Genomic DNA, 27325 nt, shown 5'->3' with positions numbered 1-27325 from the left:
CCAAGCTGTATATTGCAGTTTTGGGATTGGTTGTGTAATCCCTCTATCTAGATTTCCAAAGTAGTTACTTTCATTCCTTTTCAACTCCTTAAAAGAAAAGGTCCATCTGAGCACTTGTCACTTCAGGCTCATTAAAAATCGAAGGCGACTAGAGTCACCTTTAGCTTTTTCTTGACTCTTAAAAATTGAAAAAGCAAGTTGTGTCAAAGCGTCATAAAATTCATTTAATTCGGAATAACATTTTCCCCTGTTTAATTTTGAGTTGATCAAGTAATCCACAATCGTGGAATAAAGTCAATCAAAACCCCGTCTTTCGCGGAGGCTAGTGATTCAACCGTCTTTAACTCCGGAAACAAAACCATTCCGGGCGAAACGGTCTCATTTAACTAATTCCACCTCTCCTGGTTTATTTGAAACTTGTGTTTCAACATCATAAAAGACTACAGTTACTTCGATCATTTCTGGTACATCTACCTTTATTGAAGAAGTTTCGCGGTTACAAGAGGACATTACAACTGATCCTGGTGTAATGGTAGATGCCTCAATACCTGAAATAACTCCATCTAGAGCCGATCCAGAAACTGAATTTCAATCACCTGAACATCTGGGAATTGAGTTCCAGAATTTAGAAGGTGTCACCCCTCCAATATCTATCGCTGCAGAAATTATACCTTCTTTGGCCCCAGAAATATTTTACGGACCTGATGGTCTACCTCTTCCACCTGGACTGATTGCTATAGAAGAAGTTCTAGAGGATCTTCCATCCAGTACTCCATTGTGTTTTGGAATTGGGATCCACTTATATCCTTCTATTCTTGAAGTTAGTTCTTTCAATCAACCTTCATCGCAAGTTCCAGTTGAATTGCTAGGAAATCTTTTGGATAGACTAAATATGTTTAAACAACCATCAACATCTAGGACTGTGTCATCTGATACAGCAGCAACAGAGCCTCCTCCTGCTACTCCGACAATGTTTGCTGGTATACCATCTGTCCCAACTAGTTCTCAATCGCTAGATGGAGTCCACGCAGGGACTGTTTCGACAGCATGGTCTGTTCCTATTTGTTCATCAGGAATCTTGTCTGGAATTTCTTATGTTGAAGCTCAACAAATTGATCCTGCGTATCAGTTTCAATTTGGGCAGCCCAGTCTTCAAAGACCCATCTATCCTTTGAGCACTGGATTTCCACCATACGGGGGGCAGTATGCTTTTTCATTGTTCCCTCTTGGAGAACAACCATATGAGAGCTCACAACAAAATTTAGGTCAAACTAGAATTACATTGGGTGGTTGGATACCAATACTGCCTCAACAACCAAGGGTTGTATATTCAATGCAACCAAGACACCCTGTATCGAATATCACCACTACGCCTACTATTGTGACTGTGTCGCAAGTACAAGCACAACCTGTTGTATGTCAACCTCAAATTTCTTAGGTTGCAGTACAACAGCCTCTTGTCTCTACGACTCTGCCACAATCTCATATTAGTGTTTCCCTAACCAGAACGACTCATGCTCAAATAGGTGTTATGACTCCACATCTTCGTCAATCATCCTGTATTGGGCAACAACAAATGGTTCAACAACCATGGCTGGTACAATATATACAACCCCAATTCCAGCAAGTTTACCGAGGACCTGAGCAACAAGGTGCTTTAGGTAATGGACAACTGCATTTTCAAAGCGGTTATCAACAACCATACTATAATGGTTATGCCCATCAACCTTATCAAAGTTACCAGCATCAGATACATTATGCTGGTATGCAAAGACCCACTGCTCAAGCGATCCCATCTTATCCTGGGTATGCTTTTCCAAACCCGAATCAACAGTTGCCCTTCGTAGCAACTCTGGAATTACCAGATTTGAACCGATTAATGAATGATCCAATTGCTTATGCCCCTTGGTGGCCAGTGATTCCTCATAAAATTCCTTCATATATTCCTAAATTCAATGGAAATCTGGGTGAATATCTGTCGAATCATGTAATGACTTTTCATTTGTGGTGCTCATCCAACACCCTCAATGATGATTCGATTAGGCTTCGCCTTTTTCGGCGAAGGCTAACTGGTCCGGCCACAAAATGGTACATCGAATTGCCTAGAGCTTCATTTGATAACTTCAGTGCCCTTGCCACTACCTTTTTAACCCACTTTCAGTTACCCATAAGGTAAAAAACGGGAACATAACTCCTTACTAACTTTAAATAGACAACAACCACTAATATATCTGATCATATTCATGAGTGGCGACGTCGTTGTTGAATGGTAAATATGTATGTTCCTAATCAACTTCTAGCTGAGTGGTTTATTAAGTCGTTATTACCTTCTATTATGGAATATGTGGAAAAAGGAGGAGTTATCACTGAAGAGCAAGTCATTGCTCGTGCAAAATATTTGGACTTGATCTATACTCAATCCGGCATGCTCTACGACAAAATTCCTGACGCTCCCAAATCAGAATTTTTTGTTCCTCCCCCTCCTAAATCGAACAGGGACTCTCATGTTGGCGATGGCGTGATTGGTACCTCAAGTACGCAAACTAAAAAGGCTCCATCTGGTAAAGCCCTTGCAGTTTCTAGCAAAAAAGAAAATGACAAACTTCTTGCTTCAGAGGTTAATGCCATGTCATCCGACAAAGGCAAAGAACCGAAGCAACCAGGGGCAAGAAGAAAGGGAAAAACAAGAAGAAGAAACAGGAAGATACACCTGCTGAAAAATCTTATGAAAACCCTACTGGGCGAAAGAAACCAGGTCAACCATGTTTCATATGTAATGAAGAACATTGGACGAAAGATTGTCTGCATCGAGCTGAGATCAAGAAATTTTTAAAATCTTCGAGCACCTCAGCAGTGTTTATTGATCCGTTTCCAAACTCAGAAACTAATCTGGTTGCTATTGTTAACGCTTCCCCATCCCAAGTGCTTATGTTATCCGTATCGAAACAGAAAAATGATGCTTTGATATCGAAAAGGAATAAAGATTACGGGAATCCACAGATGTCGAATAATAACAAGGCTATCGGTCAACCTAGTAGTTCGACAAAAACTTCGTTAGAAGTTGTGCTACCCATCATTCCTGAACTAACAATAAAGCTTCCAAAAGGAGTAGTACATAAATCGACATTTAATCCTCATGCTCGAGTAGCATAGAATTATAATATAGTAGAGGATCTGGCCCAATCGCCATCCGCTATGTCGACACTTGAAGTACTGCAAAATTGCCCCTCCCAAAAGCAAGCTTTATTATCAGCAATAGGTGGGATTGACCCAACGAATTCCAATCTTGTGGCCTTTAACCACAAAGGATATGAACCTCAGTTATCGACCCAACTCACTTTCCTTATACAGGTAAAATCCCTCAACAAAATTGTTCACCAAACGATCATTGACGAGGGCGCATCCACCTGTATAATGTCAATGAGTTGCTGGAAAACTTTAGGCTCACCACCCTTGTCGCGATCATAAACGACATTAAAAGCGTTTGATGGAAGGACATACACGTCATATGGGATATTAAGTAACTTTCAAATTGAACTGGGGGGCAATATAATAGAAATTGAAGGTTATTGATGGAAAACTCGATTACAATATCCTACTGGGAAGGCCCTAGATTTATGCTATGGTTGTTGTTGTGTCAACATATTTTAGAAATATTGCATTTCCCTTCCAAGGGGGAATTACAATCGTTGACCAACTAATCTTTCTCCCCAACAGTTCACAAGTTACGAGAAACATTCCAATGATCCATGGAAGCTCTCAATCGCTTCAAAATGTTGGATTAGGCCTCTGAAAAGACCCTGCCTTAATGGGTACTTTTTCCCTCCCGCCTCTGAGTAATACGGCGGAAGTGGCCATGGTGGAAACCTGTAATATGGTATCTTCTACATCAGCAAATATTAAGAAGATTTTCGAACATTTCATTAGCATGGATCATCACCAGGTATTGCCTCCAAGCCCCATAGAATTTTTGTAGCAATCAATTTTCTTGGCCTGGGTGGCAAACCCAAATCAACACTCATCGAGTGTTTGGATAGACAGGTCTCTAGAATATGTCACCTCTTCAGATCCTTGGTCACGTATACATTCTACAGACGAAGGAATCATTCAATCAATGATGATAGGAGAGGCACCATGGGAAGATTACCACCATCGTTCCCATCTTGAAGATAAAGACGAAGATTATTCCAGCGACCTTGATCATCCTTCATTTTTTGATTTTATATCAAACATTGTAAATACGATGGATTCCGAGCGAAATCTGTCCAATATTGAAGAAACTATCACCATAAATATCTCGACCAAACCTAATGTTGTAGAGAATATTCATGTCGGCAAATCTTGCTCTTCTTCAGAACTGGAAATATACTCTTCTCTCTTTCGTGAATTTAGAGATGTCTTTGCATGGTCATATGAAGAAATGCCAGGCATTGACTCGAGCATCGTTGAACATGAAATCAAGATGTATCCAGATGTCAAACCAGTACGACAGCGGCTTCGACAGGTTCACCCAAAGAAAGCCGCTGCCATCAAGGCAGAAATTGAAAAACGTTTACATGCTGGTTTCATTTACCCTGTTCCTCTAACTGATTGGGTATCGAATATTGTTCCTGCCATGAAAAAGAAAGGAACAATTAGAGTGTGTGTTGATTACAGGGATGTAAATCAAGCTTGACCAAAGGAAAACTACCCTACACCCTTCATCGACTAGATAATTGATGAATGCGCCAGATGAAAAATCTTTTCATTCATGGATGGATTTTCCAGATAATATCAAATAAACATCCACCCACAGGACCAATCGAAGAATGCATTTATATGTTTGTGATGCACATTTGCGTACCATAAATTACCTTTCGATTTAAAGATCGTAGGGGCAACTTCTCATAGGGTAATGAACTACGCCTTCCACAACATCAAACACATCGTTCAACATATCTCGACAATTTACTAGCTCATTCGTGAAAGCAGACTGATCATCTGCAGCATTTGAGAGCTATATTTCTACGTTGACGACACTACAAGATACGACTCAATCCACACAAGTGTGTGTTTTGTGTTGGTTCTGGTCGTTTACTTGGTTTCATAGTTTCTAAGGATGGGATTCGACTCGACCCATGTAAGGTTCAGGCAATCATTGACATGCCTCCACCTCCAAATTTGCTTCAGATTCAGAAACTCCAAGGGAAAGCAAACTTTCTAAGGAGGTTCATTCCAAATTACACCAAACTTTCTAAAGGTTATCCACGTCTTTTGAAAAAAGAAGTGCCCTTCAACTGGGATCAGGTTGTGCACACTTCCTTTGATGCTTTAAAGAATTCCCTAATAAAAGAATCATTAATGTACGCTCCCGATTATCAAAAATACTTTAACATGTATCTTACTACAACAGATACAACCATTGCAATGGTCTCAGTACAAGAAGACGACAGAATTGAACATCCAGTTTATTATTTAAGCCAAAACTTAAATGATACAGAAAGAAAGTACTCTATGTTGAAAAGCTGGATCTAGCAGCTGTTCAAGCAGTACAGAGATTTCGACACTATATCCTCTTTCGCAAAACTACCATTCTATCAGATTGCAACCCTATGACCTACATTATGTCGCGTCAATTACTAGGGGGTAAATATTCAAAATGGATAGCCATTTTGCAAGATTTTGATCTGGAATTCACAAAATTCAAATCAAAGAAATCTCTAGTTTTCGCGGAGTTACTACGCGACCTCCCATCGTCGTCCAACGATTTAACATCTAAAGCATCAATCGTGGACGAATCTCTATTTCTGATATTGTCAAGTGACCCGTGGTATGGAGATATACTAATCTATCTCTAAACCCAAACCTTTAGGCCTAATACCTCTTGTTCTGAACAACAACGTACTCGATACCAAGCCAAAGACTACATGATTGTCGGTGATACACTTTACCGTCGTGGTGTTGATACAGTTCTGCGAAGGTGCCTCACGCATCAAGAGGCCGAAAAAGTACTGAATGATTGTCATTCAGGTGCATGTGGGGGGTATCAATCTGGTTACACTAGGGCACAAAAGATCTTACGAGCAGGTTACTTCTGGCCTACTTTATTCAAGGATTGTATAATCGCGGTCAGAAGTTTCCATGCTTGTCAGATCTTCGACTGAAAAACTAGACTACCACCCGCACCACTGCATCCAGTAGTTTCTGTTGGGACATTCGCGAAATGGGGCATAGATTTCATGACATGTAACCCCACCTCGGCTGGGGGGCATGGATATATCATAGTCGCAGTTGACTATTTTATAAAATAGGCCAAGGCGATGCCTACATTAAACAACAACGGCGAGACAACTTCTCTTTTCTTTTTCAATCATGTAGTCTCTAGATTTGGTGTTCCACAAGCTACAGTCACAGATCATGGATCACATTTTCGAAATCACATGATGGTTGAATTCGCTGCCAAATTAGGACTGTCCCACGACAATTATACTCCGTATTATCCGCAAGCTAACAGACAATTTGAGGCCATCAAAAAGGTCCTGAAGTGCATGCTGCAAAGGATGATTGTAGTCCACAAATGGAATTGGCACTTAATCCTGTACTCAGCCTTGTGGGTATATAGGACATTGGTGATAAATGTGACCGTATTTACACCCTTTCAGTTGGTGTATGTCCTGGAAGCGGTCTTACCGATTCAGTGTGAAATTTCATCTCTCAAGCTCGCAATCGATCTGCTTCCAGAAACTTCAGAGGAAGAGGCTCATTTCTTGGAACTAATCCAATTGGATGAAACCCGTCGTGATGTTGCTTTGGCTAACGAAGCTCATAAGAAATGAGTCAAGGCACAATTTGACAAAAATGCCAAACCCCGTGTCTTCTCAGAAGGTGACCTGGTCTTGCTGTATGATCAGGAATCCGATAAATTGGGAGCAAGTAAGTTCCAACCATTGTGGATGGGCCCCTACATTGTTAAACAGGTATTAACAAAAGGAGACTACGAGCTAGTAGATTACGATGGGATTGTACTGTTGCAACCCCGAAACGGGTTGTATCTTAAGCATTACTACGCTTGATTAAGTGTAGTAATCTCTTTATATACTTTTTTTACGTTTTTGTTTTCGTCAAGAGTGATCATTTTGGTTAGGTAATCCACTTCGCATTTGTTGCAGATGTCGGACCTGTTGGAATCATTTGTTGGATAAACCGACAGAGCTAATTGTAGTACGCGAAATCTATATTTTGCAACCTGGGCCATTTTTGATCCAAGCGGTGCGTTAGTGAGTTTCAGAGGGATATGTATTGTCGATCAATGAATAACATCACTGAGTACAACACGTTGATAGAGCTTATCTTTGATGCCATTGCACATGGAATACGCCGACTTGTTGTCAAACTAGATTCACAACTCGTCATCCTACAACTTATTGGCGTCTATTCCGTTCGGAATCCAACTATCTAGCGTATGTTCCTAAGGGTCGGGATTTTGGAAAGGCAGTTTGATTCTATTCAATATCAACACATTTCCAAAAACTTAAACACATTAACTGATTCACTAGCAAATTATGTGTTAGAGAGACATTTGTAGCATTTATAAAGGAAAAATCATTTCAATCAATATTTGCCTCAGGATCACATAACTTAACCGAAATAAAACTCCGAAAATAAAAAAATATATATAACTGTTTAAATTTTTTACAAAATGTTTTGTGTCCAGGACAAAATCGATCATACAACCCAAAAACTCAAAAATGCAAAAAAGCACCCTAGACCAACAGTTCTGGTGATAGCAAGTCACCGCCTGTGCGATCATATGTAAGAGCCTAGTCCATCAACTCGGCACGCCAATGGTATGGCGTTGTAATCTCAGAGGTAACTTGTCGATCCTCACATCCTGAATACCAAGGGTGAGACCCTGGATCTGATCCTGTAACACTACAAGGGTCTCTGCTATGTCCAAATCGCGAAGGACAACCCTTCCTATAGCCTCTCCTGCTGGAATGATAGCTGCTACCCTTGGGCGCGCTGCTGGTCGCACTGGCCCAACATCTGCACACATATATGAGTTTGATTAGTCTTGATAACCTTTAAAAAAAACACAAGAACATTATAAAAGCAATAAACATAGATATGGTCAGATCTTTTTACCTATAACAACCCACTGCTCCCCAGCGAGTAACGCCAAATCCGAGTCGCCTCGAAAATCCATCCCAACATATGGATACTCTACGAAGACCATCTCCTGACGGTTGAATCACTCAAAGAAGGCATCAGAGAATGAAATCTGTGACTGACCATCATGTCTAGCCATGAGATCAACCCATCTCTGCGTTCGTGGTTCCCTCGGTGTTGGAAATCCGAGTGAAATGTATTGTGGCTGCATCAGTGGAATCCTCTCCAAGGTGAAAGCAGTCAGAATGGAATTGTAACCAAATTTCTTGGACCTTCCATTCTTCACCTTGGAAAGTTGTTCTTTTATAACTGGAAGTACTACATCACACTAGTTGAATACCTTTGGTTCAAGGCATTCAAGGGCATACTGCATATAAGACCTGTTGGCCAAATGAAGAGTCGCGCTACCAGCCAATCTAGCAAAGGTGAATAAAATAGTCCTCAACGACCGATCAGTGACATCTCAAATACTGATCTTGCCATCCCTACTCAGCTGAGATCCATCTCTATAAAACTGGCGAATATAATCCCTCACGGATTCATCCCCACAGGCGGATCCTGACAGTGAGAGAGGGGCACCACGCCTCGATAGCCTAGTCAAAAAGTAGATATCCTCAACTGTCAAAGGAATGGATTTGCCTCTAATCTGGAACACTTGATTGGTCGAATCCCATGCATCGAGAAGATATTGCAACAAATTTATTTGTTGCGTCATGCTGGATATGCGGAAGAATTTGAGAAAGCCATAGTTTCACAATGCAGTAACTGTACCCGAATCATGTAAGGCAATCATGTCCTCTTCTTCATGCTCACGTTCACGCCATGTAACAACCATCTTGATCCGATGAATCTCTGAAACACAAACAAGAGTTGAACTAGGATCCTGATTTGGGCAAAAACGGGCAAAAATTTCATGAGAAAACATTGCATAAACTTTCCCTCCTGCTCCCATCGCACCCTACCTGTGTACAGGGTGAGATGCATATTGACTAGCCAATGGCCAGCTGAGTATGCATCGCACTTTTCAATGCATACTAGGTGCGATGGGGAGAGAACGAATTGTTCAAACCCCTGGGGCCTAGAAGAACAGGAAAATTTGCTCAGAATCAGAAAAGGAAGGAATGCAATTGAAGAGCTCAGGGTTAGCTCCTACCTAGTCCAAACGGTGCAGAAAATAGTCCACTGGATCTCCTGAAATCAGCTGATGAAATTCAAGGGGGAAAGCACTTCCAAAGCTCCAACAATCCCAAATTTGAATGAAATGGTAAAATGAGAGGTAAAACTGATTTTATGTTACTATTCACGTAATTCAAATAAGATGTTAGTTTTTAACTCATTTTTCAAGCATGTATTTGCATTTCTAATCAATTTGATGGAGTAATTGAATAGGTTGTAAGACCGTTGAAAGAATACAGTGTTAATGGTAAATTGAATGTCTCTGACTATTATCATGAGCAATGTTACCGCAGGGTTCAAGCTTGTTAAAAAATAAACCCACCACTGAGCATAGTTTCTAAAAGATTCAAGCTCATTAAAAAATGAATCCACCCTTGGTAAATAACCATTGTGATCACATAGTTATCAGCATTTTGAGCCTTGGTCGTGTTCTTACCGTCACCTCCACTCTTTTAGTCGATCATATGCCACCACTTGATTGTTTACCCTTTTGAGGAACAGCAGTGACGAGTGATTCTATTAGCCACCCTCGTTACACTGTCGTGTTTGAGAAGTTCCAAACTTACCTAGAACTAGTTGCTACCCGGATACATCACTCGTTCCTAAAAAACGAGTCTCTTTTAAGCTCTTTTTAGAGTCGTAAAATATGAAAAGATTGCCGAGCTACTGGCCTTTCCAGCTCGTTAAAGTAAAGGAAAGCACCATCCCTCCTCTACATTTTAATATTTTTGGACCTGAGGGATCATTACACAAAAAGATCGAGCGCTTGTCTGTTTCGGCTCACTAAAACTATTGAAAAGTCATCCCTTTCATATTATTTTATACTTTTTCGGACTTAAGGGATTATTCCATGAAAAAGGACTACTGGAGTTTCCTTTCCATCTCTTTTCAGACTCTCTAAACATGAAAAGGACCGAGTTGTCTTTGTCGTTAAACTTGTTAAAACAATAGCGACAAACTTGTCCATCTGGACAAGAGCGAATTTCACTATCACTAGGCTCGCTAAAACATAGTGACAGGTTTGCCCAAAGGGAAAATTATAGAACAAGCATATGTTATCCTCCTCAAGCTTGACAAAAATAAAGAGGTACTGGTCAACAATGATTGAGGAAAAAGGGAAGAAAACTTGAAGAACTTCATTGGTAGCAAGTCGCTCTTGAACATGACATTTTCACTCCATCACCATGATTGAGTCGGGTTGGGTTATTTCGTTCACCATCACCATTGGTCCTCCGTACCATCCATGGGGTTAATGCTACAAATCCATCTTAGTGTCGCCGATATGTTCAAGAGAAGTCATTCAGAGAATTCACCAACCCAACCAACGCCTCATCCACTGCAATGCCTTCACCCTCCATTTTTCATGACCGTCATTCCTGAACCTCGTATCATCAGATCGTTTTCACCTCCAGAAAATCATTTTCTTCATTTCGTGTCGTAGATGTGGGATTCATTAAGGCCCTCCTACAACGGGTCACTTCTTGTTGACATCAGCTCATTATCCAAGAAGTTGACTTAGGAACAACCCTTTCAGGACTTTGAATCTTGCATGCCTCAATGGCAAGTTTCTCACTTCCGGTGACAGGTTTACATCAATGGACTTCGACCGAAAGATTTTGCATGGTGTTCAACATCGACTCACATATTCACACCACGTGAATTGTACTGTAGTACCTTGAGGGTCATTATCATTATCAATGATTCCTCTTGTGCCTATTAACGACTTACATCATTGGCTGGTAATCAGGCGATGTCTTTCCATGTTCGACTTCAGAACATCTTTTCACATGGATCGACTTGTACATCGGGTGAAGATTGAACGAGTTTGAAGACCCCAGATCTAGTTTCATCCATATAGGCTGCGATATATTCAGGAAAATAAAGACATCAAATGTACACCATAGTTGCACAGATGATCATCTGAGCTAAGGGATGATGGCTCTACAAGAATCACCAGTCTGCAACATAGACGGTTGTCTATAATATGTACATGAAAATGAATTTATAAAGCTGAGCATGGGAATGCCCGCCTCAGCTAGATCATGAAAATAATTTGAAGATAATGTATTGTATTGTATTTTATACAGGTCACCTTCCAGTTCGAAAAACCTCGGATCCTCATGATAAATCATTTCACCCGACAACAGAAGATTTATGACCTCATGCTTTAGGGGGAAACTGTTATAGACATATTTGGGCACTACAACCCCAATCACATATGTTGATAAACCAAAGGCTCTTAAACCCCTAAAAGTGTTGTTCCACACTCTAAAAGATCAAGGTCAACTGATTACATCATTTTCTAGAAGTTCTCCTTGAAAATCCACTCAGAACTGGTCAAAACTGGACCATACAGACTACTCAGTGCTAAGGGTGTGATGCATACTAGTTGTTACACTAGCCAAGTGTGATGCATACTGAAAGAGCCTTCTGTAGGGTGCGATGGGAGAGAGTAGACATATGGTAGAGATAGTTTGCTAAGTGGAAACCCAAAGAATCTTCTAGAAACTTCTCATGTGACACTTGCCTCTCTGAATTCGCCCAGGGATGAGTAAGAGATCATGAAATCTCCAAGTGGAACGAAGAAATATCAGTGAAATGACACTAATAAAAAACCCAGAAGCTGACTCACCCCTCTACAAATATCTATAAATGGATCCCTCATCCTAGAGATCCAGAGGCTGGAATTTTGTAATTTGTAAGGAAGTACTATTGGTTTCTCTTTGAAACATTGCATTGTTGGGTGATCTTGATTTTCATGAGGTGAAGAGGGCTTTCATGCTGGGAGGATGATGCTGGATCAGACAGTTGGGTTGTAATCCTCTCTTCTACTTCTACTATCAATAAAGTTATTTGAGTTTTCCTCCATATACTTGTGTACTTGTAAATCTTGTAACGGTGAATGCAATTGTAAGGTTAATGTACTTCTGATTCTGCATTGTTTATGGTATTATAGATCTCTATGCTTTGATGGTTTTCTGTTGCTTTTTCTCTATAGGTGTTCTTTAAAGCGGGACAAGTGAGAAAGGAGTGGTAAGCTCTATCAAAGGAGAGAGGAAACAAGCAAGGAGCCAAGTGAAAGATTGAGGTTGGTGCTCTCTGCTTCTCCCTTATCTATCATCCATAATGGAAAACACAAGTTACTTTGAATTGTTTGTTTCTAAGATAGCTATCCGTCATAGTGGACTAGCAGATAAAATAGACACTAGTTTTCCTTGAAACGCACTTGTGATTGATCGTTGGTTGACCGTGATGACACTTGCATGACAGTGTATGTGACTCCGTTTGTGAGTGCGACAAATGTTTACATAGTGAACACAACAAGTACACACAGAGCAAAGACCCTAAGTATAACCAAAATATGGTCGCAAGCATGACATTGACATCAACATGCGAAACTTGGGTGAAATGATCAAGCAAGGTCGGTGTGAAGATTCACACAAGCTCAGGTAGTGAACCTGAATGTGCACAACCATCAAGTGAAACTCTCAAGGGAGGCTCCGAAATTGGGTGCAGCCTAAAATTTTGGAGGGTGGTTGTAGCCGCTACAACACAACTCGATATAGTTGTATAGTCTCTTGGCGAGTGTTCTTGATCTATGTATCCATGACTTGATCAATTGTGGCCCGTTCCATGCAGTCAGGGTTGAGCTATGTTGGTGTGAGTTGTTCTACAATGTCATAGGTGTCCAACAATGGTGTAAAGTATGGACGAAGGCAGTCTACATTAAACACTAGGTGCATACCAAGGAACAGTTGGATGCAGAGCTCGAAGGAATTGTCACCAACAACCTTGATGATGGTGTATGGCCCATAGTGGAGCGAGCGAAGCTTGCGATGAGGTCCAGCGAGGCGCTCCTTCTGTAAATGTAGCCAAACATTGTCGCCCACCTAGAAGTTGTGCGACACTTGATGCTGATCATGGCGCTACTTGTACTTAGCATTGGCTTTGTCAAATATATCATGTACTTGCTGGCGGATGTGTTGAATGCGCTCAATGAAGCTGTTAGCCCTTTCGACTTCGGAATGGATGTGAGCTGAATCTGCCTCAAATACAATTATGAAGACTGACACTAGTTACATTCTTCAACGCATTAGTGGTGTCTCATTGGAAACCATGAATCCAAGAACTCCTAGTAGTTGTATTTCCATATGCAACTACTTAACTATTTTACCATTTATTTTGTCATAATGAAAGAATTCAAGAGTGTGATTACAATCGACTTAGAAAGGGTAAATTTCATCAATCCATGCTCACCCAGAGGGAAATCCTCCCCTTTTTTGGATGTAACTAGAGTGTTGCATATAACTTTGGGATAGGAGGTATCAGTGTCCATAGGTTTAGAATCTCTAGATCCTTCCTTCCTCCTCTCTCTTCCTTTTAGCCTCCTCTTCCACCGTTTTTCTTGCTTCTTGCTCTCTCATTAATCTTAATTCTTCATTTTTTTCCTTTACTCAACTTCTTTCTTAGGCCTTAATGCTCCTGCCTATTGGTCTAGTCTTTCTTTTGTGGATGCTAATTCTCTTGCTAGTCGCTCCTTTTTTGCTCTCTCTTCTTTCTCTCTTCCCCTATATCTATTCCTTCCTCTTATATCTACTTTCATAGTTTCTACTTCTCATTCTGAAATCCATTTCATCCATAGATGTGCCTCTTCCATGCACTTCTTCCTCCTTCCACTCTTCATTTTGCTAAAGCCATTTCGATAAGGTGTCATAGTGGTAGTTGATTATATGCAATGGATCATGGATTTTGAGCCTTTCTTCTCCACAATGAAATGTGGCTAGGGCTTTAACCTTTTTCTACTACTTCTCATACATATTTGATCCCATGAGCCCCCATATAAAAGGGAAATGGGGGCCATAACACTTTCTTGTTGTGGGCAAGTGATGCCCCAACTTTGTGCAGGATTATTTGGTATGCCACCTTTTGTAAAGCTGGATTATTAGGGATGAATTCAGGTGATAGGTGGGTGGTTTGGTGGCTCAAAAATTCTTAATGTAGTTTCCTAGATTTGTGACATTCTAATTACCCACTTCATCGATTGCCTACATGGAATTTTATATTATGCATCTTGCAGGTTCATAGAAGCTTCTTTTATGTGGGAGCAATGAACTACTCATATATTTTTGTGTAATGTATTATGAATCAATGCTCCCATAGAATCTAATAATAAGCATGTATGGGTGCCTTGTTGGGCTAACACTCTAAAATCCACTTTCTTCCATCAAATAATATCTATAGTGAGAAACCAATGCATGTCACCTAGTGCCCATTGATATCTTTTCCTATCGAGGACAAGAGTCAACCTCCTAGGAAATATTTAAGATTCCCTTTATGTGTATTTAAAGGTAGTACTCTTCTTTCTCGCTCAGATATTCAATATATTTTTTTATTCAAATAAATAAATATAGCATTCAACAATCTACAACTGTGAGTGGCATAGGTGGTGAAACATAACAAATAATAGATAAATCAAAGTAAAAAAATAACCTATCAAATAATTAAATTCATTCTATCACACCCATCCTTTCATACAATGAGGAACATAGGTTTCAAACAATATTCATAGATGGGAAAATAATTATGACCTAGAATTTCAGAGATCTTTAAATAATTTCATTCACTTAGAATCATAAGATGCATAGGAGAAACATATATTAGATCTTATGCTTATAGAAAGTCTTGAAGCCACAAATATTATGTAACTCATGGAATAGTTTTGTGTGATAGTTAAAATTATTGCAAATTGAAGTCGAAGTTCTAGTAAAGCGTGTTCCTATGGCACAATACGATGTTTATGTCGCTTAACAATGAAAGGAAATCCATTTTTCCTAAACAAATTGGGGCGAGGCTCTTGTTGACCAAATTAAATAGTAATAGTAGCATGGAAGAAAAGAGAATGCAATCAAGGATCGACTTTATAAATGAAAAATACACTTAATAAAGCAAAATGGTCAGAGTCTAGAGTGAAAGAAAGGAATTTTGCAGAGGAATGGTTAATGGAATGATTTATCTCCCTTTGCATCTCCAAGTCCTCGAGCATATACCTTGGCTTTGAATTGTCTTGATGTAAGCACCTTTGGTGGTTATTATGGATTAAGAATTTCTATTAAATATCTTTTAAGCCAATCTTGCATATACTTTTTCTCACGAGTGGAACTATAATATCTTGTTTTACTCTGAGTGAAAATATTTCTTCCTCTATTTCTTTAAATTTTGAGTCTGATAGTTTAATTTTTATCTGATGATCTTCATTATCATTCACAAAAGTAATGAACCACTGTTTAATCTCTTCCCTTGGAAAATCAATGAGATTATCAAACTCATTGGCCCATGAAGCTCTAATTATGCTCACTTCCATCCCTAATTAATCATCGGGTATTAGCATATCGTCTTTTATTAATCATGGTTCCTCAATATCTTCAACAAATTTAATTGATTTAAAGAAAGCAATGCTTCTTTTATCATTAATTTTTTTTACACTTAGCAATTTAGTCTTGCAACATTTGTATTTTGGTGAACCACCTTGCTTTAACCTGTTTTATCATTAGGTTGAAGGGTAGTCCTCATAGATTTCTTTGGAATCCATTCAAACTTGAGATAGGTGTAATGAATATTTAAATTATTTTCAAAAATATGTTGATTATGTTCTAAATCCTTTGTAAATACTATGTAAAGGGGGAATTCATTGTGAGAGATTCCTCACATAAAAAATAGCATCCCAAGTTTCTAAAATAATATTCAATTGCTTATTAATATTTTGTAAGATATATAATCTTACCCTATTGAGCAATTTAGCAGTCTTCTTTATCTTTCATGATGTTCCAAGTGTGCTTTGCACTTTTGAATCTGGTACAACTATAACTGAAATATAAATATATAATTAAAAAAAGAAATATTTTTAAATATATGAATGTGAAATATATATAAATTTAATTAATAAGTATATAAAAATTCAAAATTCACAATATATAATAATTATGCATATTATGTTAAAATTAAATGAAAAAATTATGAAACATGTCATTAAAAAATGCCCAATATAAATATCATTATATGTATGATTAAGATCAAAAAAATTGTATTTTATTTATTAGTTAAACAACTATATAAATAATATATATATATATATATATATAATTTCCATCCTTCCCTTCACTTCACTTTAAAACACTAGCATAACTGTCCCATGTCTAGAGAGTCTAGAGAGGCTGTTGTTTTGTCATAGCTTTTTTGTTAAGACGACTTCTAGTTCTATTTATTTTTGCCATAACTTTTGACAACTTCTGTTCTATTTATAACCAGTTTTAATTTTGACCAATTTTATTAGTTTTAATTCTTTTAATAGTAAAATTCTGACAAGTTCTATTAGTTTAAATTCTTTTAATGGTAAAAACGTGCTCCGTACTACGTAGGGTCCTTCTTTAGACATAAAAAACACCGAAAGAATCGGGGGTGCTCAAATATTTCACCACAGATCAGCATTCAAATTCCCTATATATTGATGGGTGTATTGGTCCGAGTTCTTCATAGATTTCTGGTTTCTTGGCTAAAGTGAATATTTCACGAATTGGTAATTGCGTCAGTTTCTTACTCGCAAGATATATGATATGGTGTAGATATATATGATAGGGTGTAGATTCAGGCAGCACCACTAATAACTTCTAGGTGTCTAAGTACATTTTTATAATCATAATTGATAAAAAATGCAGAAGACAGAAGTTTGGACAAACACACCAGAGCTCACAGGTTAGATTCAATGCATTCCAAAAGAAAATGAATGGGAAAAATGATCCTATTGTCCAATCATCAATGTCCATGATTGTCAAAACTGAAGCTCTGTGCTTGGATTATCCCTAAAACTTTCCCAAAAACATCTCTGAAATCTGCCAAAAACATCCCTGAAATCTGTCCAGAACATTCCTGAAATCTGTTCGAAATATCTTGGAAACGACTAACAAGTCCCCAAGTCCCTAGTAGAATCCCCAACCGTTTGGAGACGTTTCCTAAGAGTCCAAAAATCCCTAGAATGCGGAGACACAAAGTACATGACTCTATTGGGGAAGGGGACGGGTCCGGTGCAACATAGATTATATATAATTTTGAAAGTCCGCTTTCTGTGAATTTTATCCATATTTGAACTAAATTGCTTCTTTCTTAAGTTTACTGATGGATTTCTCAAAATTCTACGAGGTTTAGGCTGTTGCCTGCCCATGGAACCATGAACTTGTGTTTTTGTCTCTGGATTTTATGAGTTCTACAAGGATTTAATCATATTTTCCCTCTTTGGAACGTGTTTCTCTGAATTCTATCGGTTTAACCTCATCGGCCGATGGATTTGAGTATTTGCAATTTTCTTTTGTCCAGAGCCCATTGGGTCATGGTCAGGAGTGCTTCTTCTCCATTTTAGACCAAGAATTCCATTGAATTTCAGTAGTTCTGATCTACTTTTGCATTGCGGGTTATGAATCCAAGTGCTTTCTTGGACATTCCTAATATGGTTTTCTTCTTGGCTGCCATTTATTTCAACATGGAGTGATATCTTACTCTGGATGTGTTATTGCAGACTTCTTGTATATCCTCCTTTCACTGAGCACCATGGGAAGCATTGGAGCTGATGGAATGACCTATGGAGAATACACCTATGAGAATCTGGATAGAGAGCTATACTGGCCAAGTGAAAAATTGAAAATTTCCATCACTGGAGCTGGTGGGTTCATTGCCTCCCATATTGCCCGGAGATTGAAATCTGAAGGGCATTACATTATTGCCTCTGATTGGAAGAAGAACGAGCACATGACTGAGGATATGTTCTGCAATGAATTCCATCTCGTCGATCTGAGAGTTATGGACAATTGCTTGGCTGTTACGAAAGGAGTCGACCATGTTTTCAACTTGACCGCAGATATGGGTGGTATGGGATTCATACAGTCTAATCACTCCGTTATCATGTACAACAACACCATGATCAGTTTCAACATGCTTGAAGCTGCGCGAATCAATGGTGTTAAAAGGTGAGACCTTGGTTTGTTTCTGCACATTGGCTTTCCATTTCATTTCTGGTTGATGTCTGTTTTTGTTATTGCTTATGATTATGTCAATTTAGATCCATTTTAAACTTCTCCCTATCAAGCACTAAGTCAAGTATGATAACTTCTTAGAAGTGCAAAAGCACTATTCTAGAATACAAGACTATGTACACTTCAAATAATTTAATTCCTTTTAATGCTCTCCACAGAATCTTATTATTGAAACTTGAAATTACAATGCAATCGGTAGTGCAGATAATATATTTTAGTCCGACCGAACATCAAATTATTTCTTCAAAAAACATAACCATTTTACTCTCATGGTCACAGTTTGTTCCGTCGCTCGACATGGCATATTTTGTTATAATCTGTTTGTTTCTCTGCAGGTTTTTCTATGCTTCTAGTGCATGCATTTATCCCGAATTCAAACAATTGGAGACCAATGTGAGCTTGAAGGAGTCTGATGCTTGGCCAGCTGAGGTATGTAGCCATATATTGCTTTAATACTCTGGTAATGCTATTCGGTGCTATTTCGCATAGAATTTTGGGTCAAAAGGCAATGTAAGAGCTGATACTGAAATTTGTTTAAGAAGAGGCTGGAAATGTAGTAGCTGTGTACAGAAATTTGTTTAGGAAGAGGCCGGAAATGTAAGAGCTGAGTACTGAAATTTGTTTAGGAAGAGGCTGGATGTTTGATGAAAAGCGTTTACGGTAGTCCTGACTGATTTCAAGGTTACGTTTAGCTAATTGAAAATTCAGAAGGTTACTGTAAGAGTACACCTCTGAAGTAGGACACTCTGATTTGCCAGTGGTACACTCTAGATATATCGGGGCCTCTGTAACTTGGAGAAGTGATGTAACTCCATAGGACCTGGTTTATCATAGGAACTGATTTGTTAGTTACTAGCTTGTGATTCCTGTACTACAATTGTTAGATCCAGCCTGCTTCCCTGTGAGAATAATGCAGAAATAGATTTAGTTATGAGTGGTTGAACTGAATTAGTTGTAGGTGGTTGAACAGAATTAGTTATGAGTGGTTAGGTGTTATTCCTATATAAATGTGATGTAATTGAGCAAATGAATGAAATGGTGTGAGTTTACTGTTTTAAGTTGTTATCAGAGCTACCTTCTGTCTGCGCCTCTCTCCTCTTCACGGGCAGTGAATGTCTCTGCCATTAGAGTGTGCGCAGTATAAGGTATTGAAATCGGAGCCTGCAAATCTTGTCCACGGGAGGCCTGCGAAGATCTTGTCCACGGGAGCGGGAGAAAGATCTTGTCCACGGGAGCGGGAGACTCGTCAATTCATTGGTACTGAATTTCTTGGATCCGATTTTTTTTTTGCTAACACATTGAATTCGAGCCGGGTAGCTATAGGCTTGACTCCTCTTGTAAAGTGCGCTTCGTGTCCTAATACATATTTCAGCGTGTTTGACTCTGTAAATCTGAGCCAGTTACACAATTGCGTAACCGTTGCTGTGTGCGTTAAGCTGTTGTGAGTTTTTTGTTGGAGATAAACGTGGAGTGAAGAGCCAAGTCTGGAACGGTCGGTGAAGAGCCAAACGGTGAAGAGCGCGAGACAGTTAACTGAGTTTTTTTTTCTTTTCTGAGATATTTTCGTTGTTCAGAGAGGCGTCCGGTTTGGAGTCAAAGCCGTGAAGCAGTGAACTCTGCTGTCTGCCGTGAGCAGTTGCTGTTGCAGTGAGAACTGTAGTTGTGGCCCTCTTTTCGTTTGGAAGCAGCGGGTACCAGCGCCCTTGAATCTGCAGGACGCTGATCCTCACAATCTGGCACGAAAGAGTTTATGGAAGCGGAAGCTCTTGCAGCCGGTGCTGATGTTAGCATGATTGGTCAGTTTGGTGTGGGTTTCTACTCTGCGTTGATATTGCTCTGCATCTTTTGGCTTTGGGTTCGACACTCCGTTACGGCCTGTACTTTTGCAGCTTGAAACAGGCTGAATTCTGTAAGAAGAGCGAGTCGGTTTTTGGCTGTTCGTCATGGCTACAAGAATTCTGTTTGAAAATTCCAGTGAGATTGGCGTCTTTTCAAAACTTACAAATGCGTATTTGGTTGCTGAGAAGAAGCGAGATCTGCCGTGAGAACGTTGCTGGTGCTGTCTGTCGTTGTCCAGAACGCTGTCAAGAACGCCCTGTCCAGAATCCACTTGCTGGTGTGCTGCCAAGACCCCTGTCAAGAACTCGGGTAGCAGTTGCTGTTGTGCGTATCAAGAACCGTTCGAGTGCGTCCAGAACTTTGTGAGGTGCTGTCCGTCGAGAAGCGTCTTGTGCTGGTGCTGTCGAGGCCCGTTGCAACCATTCCACTCTGCCGTGGATCGTGAGTGCGTCCAGAACTTTGCTGGCGCGTGTTAGTGGTAAACCCGACGTGAAGTGTGAGTGCGTCCAGAACTTTGCTGCAGAAACCGTTGTGCTTGTGCCGTTGTGCGTGGAGGTCTTTGGTCAGTGGAGGTAATTCTTTGCTGAAACCGTTGAGCGTGTAGAAACCGTTGTGCCGTTGTGCGTTGCCGTGGTTTCATTAACGAAACTTCCAATAGATACCATCTGTGATTCTTTGCAGAAACTGTTGTGTTCTTTGCAGAAACTGTTGTGCCGTGGTCATATTCTTTTTCAGTTGGTCCGGCAAAAATCGTGTAAGTGCTGTTAGTGAGCACCGTTTGTGACAGGTGATAAAGCTAACTGATATGTCTATTATTTTAGACAATGATCTTTTTAATGATCATTTTCTCATGAACCCATTTGGGATTCGCAGTGTTTTTGAGTCCCTTGACAAAGAGTTTCATGTTGTTGAAGATCATGTCCCTGAAGAAATCACTCATGTTGTTGAGGATCACGCTGTTGAAGAAATTACTGAGATTAAAACTTGCCCAGTTGTTAGAAGTTTTATTGGATCTACTTTCAACTGTTGAAGAAATTACTGAGATTAAAACTTGCCCAGTTGTTAGAAGTTTTATTGGATCTACTTTCAACGATGACTGCATTTTGGTGACTCCTTCTTTGGTTCCCCATGGAAAGTGGGGAGAACATGAATTAAATTACCTCGTTCGAGATCTTGCATTGCCTCTCAATCCAAAAGAGGTTGTTGACGTTAAGTATGTAAGCAAGGAGCAAAGGAATTTCATAAGGAAACCCAAAAAGGTGAAGATGAAACTGCACCAGCAATGGAAAAGGAACAAGCATGGACCTTTTAATAAGAAGACAAAAATGAAATGTTTTGTTGTAAGCCTAGTTGAGACTTAGACCAGCAGGCAAGTTAAAGTTTAAGTCGTCATGATTAAGAATATAGTTTCTTGTATATCGTGCTATAGTATATATTTGTTATATAGTTGGAATTAAGGGGGAGTGGTAGAAAGGTATTAATTCCGTTAAAGTTTAAGTCGTCATGATTAAGAATATAGTTTCTTGTATATCGTGCTATAGTATATATTTGTTATATAGTTGGAATTAAGGGGGAGTGGTAGAAAGGTATTAATTCCAACTACCCTCTGTTAATGTAGTAGCTAGATCAATCTAGAGAATACAACAGATGTTCAAAGTACAAGTTCTAGAAGTCAGTTAGGTATGGTAGAAAATCCATTTCTCCATTAAGGGAGGATGTGAGAATAATGCAGTACAAGTTCTAGAAGTCAGTTAGGTATGGTAGAAAATCCATTTCTCCATTAAGGGAGGATGTGAGAATAATGCAGAAATAGATTTAGTTATGAGTGGTTGAACTGAATTAGTTGTAGGTGGTTGAACAGAATTAGTTATGAGTGGTTAGGTGTTATTCCTATATAAATGTGATGTAATTGAGCAAATGAATGAATGAAATGGTGTGAGTTTACTGTTTTAAGTTTCCCCAGATACAAGAATCGTCTTATGCTGGATTAAGCTGTTATAGCTCATTTTCACTTAAACTGTTTAGAGACTAATGATTTGATTGCTCTGTAGCCTCAAGATGCCTATGGCTTGGAAAAGCTTGCCACAGAAGAATTGTGCACACACTACACCAAGGACTTTGGTATAGAATGCCGGATAGGAGGTGGCCGTGAGAAGGCTCCTGCTGCCTTTTGTAGGAAGACAATCACATCTACTGTTAGATTTGAAATGTGGGGAGATGGTGAGCAAACACGATCCTTTACATTCATTGACGAATGTGTGGAGGGTGTCTTAAGGTACCAAAACTTGGAATGGCTTTTGAAATTCAGTTTTGGATCTAATTCTCGCTACCTATCTAATTCTCGCTACCTGTTTATTCAGATTCATCTTTGTTTCTTCTCAGAAATCTTTATTTTGATATGCCAGGTTGACTAAATCAGACTTCAGAGAGCCAGTGAATATTGGCAGTGATGAAATGGTCAGCATGAATGAGATGGCTGAAATGGTGTCAAGCTTTGAGAATAAAATGTTGCCAATACATCACATTCCTGGGCCAGAGGGTGTACGTGGTCGGAATTCTGACAATACATTGATTAAGGAAAAGCTAGGCTGGGCGCCAACCATGAAGTTGAAGGTAAGGTTCTAGCCATTAGATTTTCAGATTGTTAAACTCCTTGCAATGCATTTTCCCTTGTGCATGGAAAGAAAGATGCAGAGTCACATTTGTTTCCTTTTGTTTTTGGCAGGATGGCTTGAAAATTACATATTTCTGGATCAAGGAACAAATTGAGAAGGAAAAGGCTCAGGGAATTGATCTCTCCATCTATGGGTCTTCCAAGGTGGTTGGCACTCAAGCCCCTGTTCAACTAGGTTCCCTTCGTGCTCCTGATGGAAAGGAATGAAGACCAAAACCTAGATCTCTGGTTAAGGGGATAAATAATAAGCCATTTTTTTATAAGGCTCCCAAGATGGTTAGCAGTTGGAGACTGCAATTTTCAATTTTCTCTATTGTTTATCTGGGAAGTTTCAATTTTCTCTATTGTTTATCTGGGAAGTTTCAATTTTCTCTATTGTTTATCTGGGAATGGTAATAGGGTTTTGAGAATTTTAATGTAATTATTAATATTTTTTGATGGATGGTAGGGATTTAATTTAAACGGAAAGTTGAAATTTATCTAAAAGGTAGTTGTGCTATTTTTATTTTTCAATACAATAAAAAATGTCATATTTAATTTTTATTTATGGCACTAAACTCTTATTAGTCAGTATTGCTTTACTATGTTTTCTTGTTATATGTTCGTTTGATGTAATTATGCTTAAAATAATTTAAAATAAAGTTATATTTTAGTTAATTTTTATGATTTTTTTGGGCAATATGAGATATATCATATCATTATTTTCCATTTAATTTATATGGCTAAGCAAGTATAAATGACTATAAAAAATGATAAATAAAAAATTACGATAATACTAATTTTTTCCTATTATATAATTATAACCCATGTACATGAGTATCATATCTCTTTAATAAGTACTTTAATTAACTACTCTGTTTCCAATTCATCAACGAAAGTAACATTTAACATCTACCACAAGCCACATTGGAAAAATCAAGGATATACCTAATACACCACTTTAGTATTCTAAACAAAAATGCTTGAACATAATCAATATATCAGTTCAATATATCAGAAGTTGTAAACAAAATGAAACACTCACAATAATGAGGGGAAGAAAAAGTAGATAAAAAACGTGGTAAGCTTATATGCACCACTCTTCTACAACATCCATTTTGACTAAACCATTTTGTTCGCTCACTGTCTTATCCTCTTCCACATCATTATGACTAAACCATTTTCTTTGCTCACTGTCTCACCCTCTTCCACATCATTATTTGGGATGCAATCCCAAGTCCCCATTCCCACTTTCTTTAGTGTTATCACGTGCTTTACTAAAAACCCATTAGACTGTTCGAGGGATTTAAGCTTCCCTGTGGACGCAACAAAGGACACCCCTTCGAAAACAGAGTCACACAAAAAAAAATGTTTACTCGTTCTCATTAAATAGATCATAATTACATCACAATTCTCTCGCATATGATCACGGCTTTGTATACTCATTGTGTGGCTAAAAGTGATTTTATTCCTCTACTCTATTTTACTATACATTTTGCTGGTTTTACACTTCCAATGTACAAGGTATGGTAGTGTTTGTAATGCACCCACACAGTCTTCCCTTAATAAAATCTCCTTTATTCAACCAATCATAATTCTAACGATGATTTCAGTTCATCTTTTAACAACAATGATAACAGAGCTTGCATGCAAATACAATTGTATAATTCATATCGCTTGTACTTGGAGAAGATTTAAATGTGAATATTTGAGTACTTTATACAATTAATTAATCCAGTTACAAAATCCATATGTTATGGACTGAATTCATATAATTGAATATAATAATATAATAAAAACATAACATAAATATAATCACAAATGTTTATCTCTGTTCAAGTCAATGTCCTCATTGAGTAGCGATTCACTGCCAAATTGTATGATTCAGCAGACAATTTTTCCTCCGAGTAAAGCCATGATACCCTAGGGTGAAGGAACTCCTATGGGTTTTTAATCTGCCTTTCTTAGCCCAACCCACAATGCCCTCAAAACTTATATCAGCTAGCTAGATAATATCAAACTCAACAAGGTAACTACTCCAACAATCACACTATCCCACAAATGTTTATATTTTCTTCTCTACATCTCAACGCAACACTAGAAACCCCTTCTGTGTAATGTAGTTCCTGGACAATTTCCCTTTCCCTCCAGTTTTCTACTGCACGCAAGAAAATTTTGGTCTTCCATTTGTTTTATAGCAATTCTTAGAGTGGAATACCCTTGGCTTAATACATGGCACAAGAATACGGTGTTAGATTTACAACTTGCTCTAGTCAATTTTAAAAACCAGCCAGCCATGGTTTACCCTGATAACCATCCCGGTTATCCTTTCATAAGATCAACAATTTCCCCCTTCACCATAGGCTCACACTAACCTTTCATCATGTAATTCTATGGTATGTTTTATAATGATGGCAATGGTAACTTCATACATAGATTCCAATAACCAAGGCCCAAAATAACCACATAAACGAAATCACTTTGGATGGAAGAGCAGGAAGATAATGGAAGGGCTCTCTCAAGAAAATGCACAAAATATACTCTCTTGCAGGGACAACAACTGCCTTTCAAAAAGTCTCGTCAATTTAGATCAAGCACTAAGTTGATAGGTTAGGGAGATCAATTTAGATCAAGCACTAAGTTGATAGGTTAGGGAGAACTTAGGAAAAGAGACAGCAAAAATAACAACAAAACGTTTTCTCGTGAACCTCACTTTCCTTCCCCTCTTGTAGTATCACGATCCGTGTAGCAACCTTCTTTTTGAATATTCTTTATCATGGTAACATCCATCCTAGCTCATTGTATGAACTTGAAACCATGCATTACAATGGCTTGACACTGATCAATTCCATCATGTCATTTCATCTTATTCCTGATTTAGTATCATATATCTCTCCCCCTTGGAATACCATCATCCTCAATGCTCTTTCCTACCAGTATGTAGTACAACAATGATTCCTTATTGTCTCATCATTCTCTTTTGTCATCCACAGCGGTACCATCTCCATTGGTAGCTTGTATTGGTTGGTAGATTGTATTGATTGGCTTTCTCAAACAATAGTCTTTCAATGATTATGTATTGTTTCACCATTATTTATGGTCATCTACACTGGTACCAATGTTACCATCTCCATTGGAAGTTTATATTGGTTGGCTTTCTCAAACAGTACAAGTCTTTTATTGATTCCGTATTGTTTCACCATTCTTTGTTGTCATCTAAAGTGGTACCATTTCCGTTGGTAGTTTGTATTGATTGGCTTTCTCAAACAACGAGCCTTTCAGTAACTTGAGATACTTACACGACCATCACAATCGTGCTAATTACCCAATACAACCATCAAAGAAAAGCATACTTGTCACCGTGTCAGATCTATTCACATGCAATATCACTCAAATGCATAACGGAATCACATATAACAGTTGTACAGGATACAATATGTTCTCGTGGACCGGTACCTATATGTATGAATGTATGTCCGTTATTACTGGCTGCCACAAGGTTGGTTCTGCATACTGTCTTTCTTGGGCACATTCAATCCTTGCTAGATGCCCATCCACCTATTTCTTATTGTGGGATTTTTTTTGGCCTGATGAAGGGTCAGTGGGAGGTGCAGACTGTCCACTAACTCGTTCTTTGGGGGAGTTTGTGCATTGCTGAGGTCTGGAGGACCTAGTCCGTCTCCCAGGGACAGATCTGAGCCAGTTTAGATGTTGAGGTCTCGTGTGGTGGGGTGAGGTTCCACAGATTCTCATTGGTCTATATTCTAGATATGAAACGGTATCAATCGTTCTCTTTGTGCCCTTTCCTGAAGGTAGTACTCTGAAAAATGTCGTGTTCCTCCGTGTGGGGTCTAGTCTGATGGGAGGCTGAAGAATATGCGCTCGGAACCTGAGAGTCTCCTGCATATATAGGGCCAAACATTTCTGATCGGGGTACCTGAAAAAGTCTATAAGGGTCTTAGAGTCTTTGAACAAGCAATGGAACCTTCCTCTAATCTCGTAGTAGATAGGGCATCCAAAAATAAAGTGCACCTCGATCTCTACTTCCTGTAAATGATATACTTGACAGATTCTGTCTAGTCTATCATTCTGGTGGTCCGTCTCTACCCAAAGTCTATGAGAACCTACTTTGAATCGGTCTAGAGGAATGCGAAGAGCATGCATCCAGCGGTGAAACGTATACTGGGGTCGAATAATGAGCCCGTCTCTCAACTCCAAGAAGTTCTCAGCATAGAATGCCATCTTTGGGTGCAACCCTCCCAGAAGATTGACCCAGGTGACCTGGACGAATTGCCTGTAGATGTCTTCCCTGATGATCTTGTTCAACTCTTGTCTAGTAGGTAGAAGGTGACCAGGAGCATCCAAGGAATATCAGAAAGGAGGGAGACGATCTAACTAAATCCCCACTAACTCTAAGAGATCTCAAACT

The 27325-nt window shown here is 38.9% G+C and overlaps 1 protein-coding gene across 1 annotated transcript; it reads left to right on the top strand.

Annotated features, from left to right (window-relative positions):
• The first annotated feature begins 17730 nt into the window (after positions 1-17730).
• Positions 17731-23124, top strand: LOC149210791 (GDP-mannose 3,5-epimerase 1-like). The gene is made up of 5 exons (XM_089394485.1): positions 17731-18338; positions 18740-18833; positions 22295-22518; positions 22649-22856; positions 22969-23124. The coding sequence occupies exons 1-5, from the start codon at positions 17923-17925 to the stop codon at positions 23122-23124; spliced, it is 1098 nt and encodes a 365-aa protein (XP_089250611.1). The 5' UTR covers positions 17731-17922.
• Positions 23125-27325: the final 4201 nt, after the last annotated feature.

This window comes from Pinus tabuliformis, chromosome 1_2 (genome assembly GCF_031772625.1).
Source record: "Pinus tabuliformis cultivar Carrire ecotype Pingquan chromosome 1_2, CPIR1, whole genome shotgun sequence".
NCBI classification, from domain to species: Eukaryota; Viridiplantae; Streptophyta; class Pinopsida; order Pinales; family Pinaceae; genus Pinus; species Pinus tabuliformis.
This window is presented reverse-complemented; position numbering and strand designations above follow the sequence as displayed.